The sequence below is a fragment of the Centroberyx gerrardi genome, chromosome 10, assembly GCF_048128805.1.
Source record: "Centroberyx gerrardi isolate f3 chromosome 10, fCenGer3.hap1.cur.20231027, whole genome shotgun sequence".
Taxonomy (NCBI): domain Eukaryota; kingdom Metazoa; phylum Chordata; class Actinopteri; order Beryciformes; family Berycidae; genus Centroberyx; species Centroberyx gerrardi.
Genome location: NC_136006.1, coordinates 22,728,930 through 22,737,507, shown reverse-complemented (window position 1 = coordinate 22,737,507; position 8,578 = coordinate 22,728,930). Strand labels below are relative to the sequence as shown.

Here is an 8,578-nt window from a genome sequence, read left to right as displayed (position 1 = left end):
TATTTGAGTGCGAGGGCAGGGTTTGAGGGAAAGCATTACAAAATCTGAACGTGAAATCAATAAATCATGCTCTCAAATTGAAAGACCACGCTCTTGAATACAGATAGGAAAAAAGCTCCATACTATTGCAAGGTTGATAATTTTCTTCATTAGCAAAGCCTTTTAGCACTGTCCCAATCACCCAAAATCATGCTGTCCCATTCACCCAAACCGTGTTTGGGTGGATGGGACAAAATAAAAACAACCTAATTCCAAAAATAGAAACATGATATTAACACATTTTTTACTGATTTTGTTGCAGTAGTACATCATATTCATGTTTCCATCAAAGGTTTGTGCAATATATTAGCTATGACAATTGTATGACCTTATGATGAAAACTTTGTAAAAACTAGCTAAAGCTTATGTCATTTTCCTCACCTCATGCGTTGCAGGGTCAACTTCCTGTTTGATGCTTGCCCCGCCCACCTACGTGATGTCACACCAATGAGGGCATGCAATTTTAATTATGAGGTTTCACAGCTAGGGCTCAGCAAAAAAAGTTTTTATTTTCACTCATCAGGTGAGAAAATAAACCCTGTATAGTTATACTGTCCCATTTGACCTTATGTCCCAATCACCCTTAATTCACCCTAATTTTTCCACGTATTCTAATTTGTTAAATGTAGAGCATAGCCTACAGGACTAATGGCCATAATAATGATCATCATTTTAAAATCTTTCTGTAAATTCGCAAGTGGTCAACAAAGTACTACGTACAGCAAACTACGTTAAAAAAAAAGTGCAACACAACTTAATAACCGTTGTTTATTTTAACACAATTCTTTTATCAGCTATAAAGATTCATTAATTACACGAGGTAACCAATAACATCATAAATACAGCAACAGGAATACATCAGTGTGTTAAATGATTGGTCAGTCACAATGGTCGGTGTCATTCTGTGAGCAGAGCGATGCGTTAAAGGCGATGTATTGTAACTGGAAGCCTCCCGCTGTCACCGAGGCATCAGAGAGGAACTTCAGTGTCATCACGTTTCCTGCAGGGGGAAACAATGGTGGTTTACTTTTTCCATACAGTACATTTATTTTCAGCTTTATTGTTATGCATTTCTCTAATCCACTGATCCATCAGTGTGCCATAATAATGTTTCCTCATTTTAAAAATCCCAAATGAACCCTATACTGATTTGGCTACAATCCTAATTTACATCATTAGGTGTGGATCTGAAATACAAAAAAAAAATGGGGTTCTTTTAACAGACACAGATTCAGATGATTCTTCCAGAGTGATGGCAGCATAATCACAAAAAACTACTAAGAATATGAGGACATCTCACCTGTGCTGATGATATCGTCTGGTAAATAATCACCACAGAACCTGCAAACAAACAGACTCACAGTGATCACAGGATAACAGTGAGGAGAAGATTATTCAGACAAAATGTTATTATTCTATTCTGACCTCAGCTGGCACCATCATGGAGGTCCAGTGGAGAACAAATCAATCATTTCACTCTCCTATTCATTCATTAGACCTAAAGGAGGCGGGACCCAGAATCCCTCACTTGGGCCAAAAACATTAGGTCACGCTTGAGCAAACAAACGGCCCGCGAGCAGCGACCCTCACCTGCCAGCGAAGCCGGAGATGTCGTCGTAGCTGTCGTACACCTCCAGGTAGTCCGCCAGACAGGCCGTGTCGTCTTCCACGTCGAACTCTAGGAAGTGGAGGCGCACCCTCTGGCCGTAGCGCACGCGGATGTGCCAGTAGCAGATCTGCTCGTCCTGGTACTCCTCGGGGAAGCCGGGAGACTGGATGATCCTCTGCTGGTCGGTCAGCACCCCGCCGCACTCCTTGGCTGTGGGACATATGAGCGACATCCAATGATGAGAGAATAGCCATTTCGTAACTCTTTTAAAGGTCACTGTTTGATCCTTATATAAGCATTTATTACCCCAATATGATCATTTGCTCCATCACAATCTATATAACCGTCTTTCATGATCATTTATTGACTTTAGTTGCAGTACTGACTGACCAGAACTAGCCAATTAGAGACTTGTATATCTTTTCTTTGTTCTACTTTGTACTGGTTCACCTTTCATTCCCTGCTGCAAGTTATCCCTGTTGCTTTTGGGGCTGCCTCTTGCATGAAAACTCAGAATGAAATTAGAATGGTAGAAAGAAAATCCTTTTGTTGAGTGGAGGAAATCAACAACACATGTTGAGACTGGTGACAATGACAACAAAAGCCTTTTCCTCTAGATCTGCTGGGGGGTGATATGTAATTAGAAGTTGCTACATCACTTCTCATGTGTTTCTTATATTCAAACCATACGATAGTTTTACATCAACATCAGCCCAATTTTCTCATTTAGATAATGAGATAGCCTGCAGAGCCGTATGAATGAGTGAATTACACAAGGAATCAATGACCAAACTGTAAGGAGCAGAGGAACAAACAAATAGATTCATGAAATTGATGTGATAATGAATAATGTCTTTCACCTGTAAAAACGTTTAGTCTAATCTTTTCAGGAGTCAAGAAAAATAATTTTCCCTTTGATTCCTATGTATTTTTGGCATTTTATTTTATGTTTTATCAGTAGTTTGGCTTGGCTCAAGGGTGATGAAACATTTTCTAGACATGGAAGACAATGTCACCTGTAAAAAAAAGTATAGTAAAAAAGGCTAAATGAAAAAATACAATACAAGATTTCTGCAAAATAGTGATCATATGTGAAGATATTGTACACTGTCAGTGTGAGCATTTGAAATTTACATTGTGTTTTGTCATGGTCAAGTTAACTAGTGTCTTAAAGTGTTAATATGTTCCAAAAAGAAGCGTATTGTTTTAAGTTGGACTGCAACCTTAAAGTGTTTTTATTCAGCACTGCTGTCACTGGCTCATCATGGTGCTTTGTGGGTCAGAGACACTTTGCCTTTCCAGTGGCACACTAGCAAGAACAGATACATTCAGAGCCACTCCTGAAACTTTACCAAACCTCTTAAAAGTTCCATAGGTGGTTTAGTTGGAATTGCAAAATGTTGCTTTGGAATGAAGCTGGTTTTATGGGGGGCAGACAGCGAAATCTCAAAGGCATTAAGGTTCCACTCCATCTACAAGACTTCGGTGAATCATTCAGTGATGGGGTTACAACAGTACATCACCCCTCACTCATAGGTCAGCCTGTGACTTAGTTATCAGTTGCTCCCTGGTGCTCTTACTCACTCATATCTTATCCGGACCAATGCTTTCACTTCCTCCAGTTCATTCTTGGTCTGTCATTGATCACTCACAGGGTGGGACTGAGATTGTGGTTTTGAATCTGGACACAAAAAAGCCCCGTCTCCTAGTGTGGTCCCATCCTGTACTGGTCACATCAGATAACTTTCCTATGTCGCCCCTCACCTTTAACTTCAAGCAGCAGTGATGAAAACATCCTTAGAGAGTCTATGGAACCACATGCTTGTTTATTATCTGACCCTGTGCCCTAACCTCACCCTCTGGGACCAGACGAACGTCTCTGTCTCTGTGACGCAACCACAGCCACGTAGTCATCACATACACTCATGGACCATTTAAAACCACCATCCAAAATTGCTCAAGCTGGCATTTATCATTATGTGTAATGCATATACTCACAGTCTGGGTTGTAGCAGTACACATCCCATCTCTCACTTTTGTTCATCCTGTACCCGTAGTTGACGATGCCAACTTTACCAAAACCGCAGTTGGCGCCGGCTTTGACGATGGGGTAGCCGACTCGCCCTTTGTCAAACCATCCGGCTGCGCACACATGGAAACCTGAACGAGAGCAGCAAAATATTGAATAGAAGCAATGAAAGCAAAATTTGGTCAATTTTGCGCAACAATAACGGTTACAGTCATTGATAATGCTCTCATGAGCGAACGACTGTATTCTGTAAACCGCAGAAAACCTTTCCAACTCTGTCAGCAGGGAAGCCACAAATTTAAATGGCAGGATAAGGGCCTTCTGGTGACCATTACAAGAACTTTGTTGCATGGACAGGATGGGGATACGGGTCTGGGGGGGGAGGGGTGTACAGGCTGCATAATGAACTTCTGTGTCGGAGAGCCTAGAGTTACAATCAGCAGACCACAGCTAGGAGAGCGGAGATAAAAGCGGGGACCTCCTAGGAAGACTGCCATGGGGAAACTCAGCTGGAACCACTGACAAGGGGGGGGGGGTCCCGGTGCCAGAGCCAGTGACTGGATTCAATCTCTGTGCAATGGGAACAGTAACACTGCCCACCCAAAGAGGTGTTAACAGGCTTTTACTATGCTGGTGGGACTGCTTAACATTTGACGTGGAGTCATGCAACAGCAAAGGGCCGGGCACTTGCGGGAGGAAGTGCTTCACTCAGCACTTCCCCAATAACCTTTACCCTCGATTTTCCTTTCTTTCCGTCTTTTTGAATGCATGAGGGGCAAGGACACACTCGTAGGAAAGAATGACTGGGGAAACGGGACCCCATGTTTGATTCATTTCATGGGAGAAAGGCAAGGTAAACAAAGCCCTTCCTGACTCCTTGACCAAATGGCTGGATCATGTAAACTGTTTATTATATATGTGCTTAGACAAACTGTGAAACAGCATCAGTCAATGGGTTAAACAGCACTTCTTGACCGTTGGGAACTATGGGAGTTGGTACTGACAGAATCCCATTGGAGGCTCTATGGGAGTTATGGTAAATTATGGTCCGTGTGCTTTTCCCAGAGTAAATTTTCCTTGACATGAGCTCCGCACGTGTATGTGCATTGTGCATGTGAGTGTGTGAATGTGTGTGTGTGCTGCAGACCTATTTGACGGGCGGCCTCCAGTTGTTCGTAAGTGGCCAGCTTTCCCCCCTCGTACTTGCAGACAGCCTTGGCCTCTTTATAAGTCAGCTGGTATCTCCCTTTGCGCGATTCCCTGTGGTAAACTCCAGCTGCTTGCTCTGTCAGAGGGAGACGACAAAAAAAAAAAAAAGCGCTTTTCAGTCAACACTGCATGTAAAATCAGGAGAAAGCTGATAGTCTGCCAGTGCCTGTGTGGTGCAGCAACCACAGCAATTTGTATCTGAGCAACCTGATACACATTTAAAGGACTTTGCTTCATTTCACAAGGTTCAGGAAAATATCCAAGGGACCACAGGCAAGCAAGTGAAATGCGTTCAGGCAGGAATTCAAGGTTGAATGGGATCAAACATAAAACGCAGGAGAGACGTCTGTCAACTAGTGTGCTGTGCTTGGAAAGGGAAGGCCAGCTCACTGTTTGACATTGCTCTCCATTTGGAGGTTTGGCAGCACTCGGTCACATCGCTGGCCCTCTCCGTGGGGAGTCCTCTGCTGATCCTGTTTTGGTATTACGCATGCATGACTCTGCAAGACCAGGCTGAGAACACTCTGAATTAGCCTGGAGTCAGTATTTTGATCTTTTTAACCTCTTCCTTTGAAGTGTTTTTCCACTCAGTAAACTCCTCATTCTGTTGTGTGCCTCACCACTACAGGAGCCAACCTTTTCACCCTATCATTTCTGACCGGTATGCATTTTGCTCCGCTCCATATCATTACTGTTCACACCAATTAGTTCCTGCAACAATGGTCGGTGTGTATTTTTTTTCAGAAGCATAGGAACAAACTCGCTGAATCAGAAAAACACACAGTCTGCCATACCTCAGATTTGGCCAACCTTAAAGAGAAAAGATGTAGTAGAGGAAAAAAGTTGCATGATACAGTATTAGAAACATGTTGTTTATGTGTTCCAGGTGCGTTAACAGGCAAGCCAAACCCATTAACAATATGAAATACTACTCTATTACTGAAATAGGCTATAGCATGTTTGGCTTTCACTCTCACCTCATAAAAATACTGAGCATGGGGTTTATGAAGTGAGCGTCAGAGGCGCATGTTATGGGAAAATGAAAGACAAATGCCAATTAGGCTAGATTTGAAGATTTGAAGATTTGAAAGAAGAGTCGTTTCCACAGGAACAGCTAGGACATAGAGATGAGGTGAACTGTCTTTTTCTTTTTACTCTATTCTGTTGTGTTCTGTCTGTTCTGCCGTTTAGACGATGCATTTTGGAAAAGCCAAAGATGAAGTCATTTCCCCATGTTTACATGCTGGCCTCAGTCAGGTCATAAACATGCTCTCCTGCTGCTGGGCAGAGCTGCACTATGCTACTGCTGAACTGATCCATACTAATTCATGCCATTCCTCACAGCGTGCCTCTATTCTGCAAAAGCAAACAAAACAAAGTTATATGTACAACCACAGTCAAGGAGTAAATGATGGCATGTAACGAGATTGCAGTAATCAAAATACAAAAGTGGCATCTGAGCTGTAATCTGTTACAGTTACTGTAAAACACACAGCAATCAGATTACAGATGAATACAAACATTGATGAGGTGTCACTCAAAACCTGTTGGAAGGGAAAAGGGCATTTAAATAGTGACATTACAAGATACAGACACTAACATAATTTGACACGTTGAAATAGTGCTTGATGCTGGTAATAAGTGAGATTTATAGAGCAAACTTTTGATTGAACTGCAGATTATATTGATTTCGTAGAAAAGTAAAACCAAATTAATTGAAAGTAATCAGATTACGTTGGTATTTGCGTACTCGATTTGTTAAATTTGACAGTAATCAGTAATCTGTGCCGGATTGCATTAGGAAAAAGTAGCCTTCCAAGCCCCGTATTACTTTACAGCCTTACATCACATCATTAACATCACATTCAGTATCAAGACGTTACTGACACATTTCCTCACATCAAAACCCTGAAACGCTAAACTTCACAACTGCAGAAGGTGACACTGCATGGTGCAGATTAAGAAAGACAACAACTTGTCTGAGCGTCAACGGCATTATTTCAACGAGAGCATCGAAAGCGTTTCTTACCCAGCCAGATTGAATTATGAAATATTCCATTTTTGAACCCCCACGCTTGCGCCTCTTTCAACAGGAACCCGATCGCGTATAGGACAGCGAAGACGCGCATGCTGCAGCCCTCAGTGCGCAGCTCCTCTCCAAACCAGATGTTACCAGGCGCTTCGTCCACAGTGCAGCCCGCTCATCTGCTCACGGCCTTATATACCGAGTGACTGCTGCCCTGGCCTACACACTGCCGCTCCCCAGCAGAGTCCAGCGAGCGGCGTTGCTCAACACAGGGAATTACCGCCGGGGGACCCGTCATTCTTAGAAAAGGGCATCGTGCCAGACACCGTGCGTGAGGTGTTTCCAGATGTGAAGTGTCTCCCACCGCTTGAATTATGTTGCTGCCGCGGCGTGAACACATCGTGAGCTGAAATGATCCGCACTGACCAAGCCATATATCAAGGGAAGAGTTGCGGTTCCCTGAGTGGGTCTCAGCAAAATGAGGAATAGTTTTAAACAATTTCACAATTATTTCACTGTTAGCACAATGACAGAATTATGAGGATGACAGTAAAGATAGTTGTACCACGTCATATCTGACAGCAAAAATGTGTTCAGACTGGATTGAGTCTCATCGAATGGCGTCCATGGTCTAATGTGGATCAAATTGCGGGTTTTTGCCATGATAGTTGGAAATCCATGGTTTAAGAGACAGTTTCTAGGCTATACTGTGATTTTTTTTGTGTCAGATGAGGTAATGTATATCCACAAAAACAGAAAAAAGAATTAAATATTATAGTCTATCAGATTCCATGGCCTGCAATTTGGTATTTCTATCTCTCAAAATCACAGGTTAAAGTGAGAGTGCACACATATCAAGGCGTTTGGGTAAAATTGTCCTGAATTGGTTCCAGATCTGGGAGGAAATGAGCTGTACCTTCTTAATTCTCAGTGCGCCTCTCCCATTTAAACCCACATATGGAAACTCTGCCTCAGACACAGTAATTGTCATATATATTACAGTTGCATTTTAATAGGAAATGCATCATCATTTCCATGTGCCCAACAGCTACAGTAGAGCTAATTGCTCACAGCTTTGAGTGAGTATATGATAATGCATCAATAAAAGTAGACTATATTATTTATCCTGCTGACAGTGTGAAAATAAAAACCATGTTAAATGTGAAAACAAACTTGGAAAGACAGAGTGAAGTTGACAGAACTCATACCAGAGCAGTTGTTTCTTGGATTTAACATCGATTCAACCCAAACCCAACAGCTGTATTGTTGCTTACTATACCTCTGGGTGCTTTTTTTTTTTTTCAACCTTTCAGATTTAAAAGTGGGGCAGCTGATGTTGAACTTGAAGTTGCTTCCTGTTTTAATGTGTTTCACAGGGCAAAAAGAAATCAGCGCAACATGATATTGGGGTAAAAAAATAAAAAAAAAAGTACAGCAAAGGTATTGGGATTGTGAGATTAGAGTTACAAACATCATTTTCAGATATTGAAACAATAGCTTTAGACCTAGATGATGACTGTAACACTATTTATTACATCATATAAGATTTTGGATGTGAAGTAATGCAACTAAAAGTAACTATGCAACATTTCTTCATGCGTGATTCAGTGAATTACATTACTGATTATAGTTCTAAGCAGATAATAAGTAATAGTAGTGGATTGTA

The 8,578-nt window shown here is 41.9% G+C and overlaps 1 protein-coding gene across 1 annotated transcript; it reads right to left on the bottom strand.

The window, feature by feature from the left end:
* Window positions 1–793: 793 nt before the first annotated feature.
* On the bottom strand, window positions 794–7,107 carry tnfaip6 (tumor necrosis factor, alpha-induced protein 6). Its single transcript, XM_071919607.2, has 6 exons — window positions 6,916–7,107; window positions 4,825–4,962; window positions 3,647–3,808; window positions 1,630–1,858; window positions 1,340–1,380; window positions 794–1,039 (listed from the first exon to the last, which is right to left on the bottom strand). The coding sequence occupies exons 1-6, from the start codon at window positions 7,013–7,015 to the stop codon at window positions 918–920; spliced, it is 792 nt and encodes a 263-aa protein (XP_071775708.1). The 5' UTR covers window positions 7,016–7,107; the 3' UTR covers window positions 794–917.
* Between the last annotated feature and the right edge of the window lie 1,471 nt (window positions 7,108–8,578).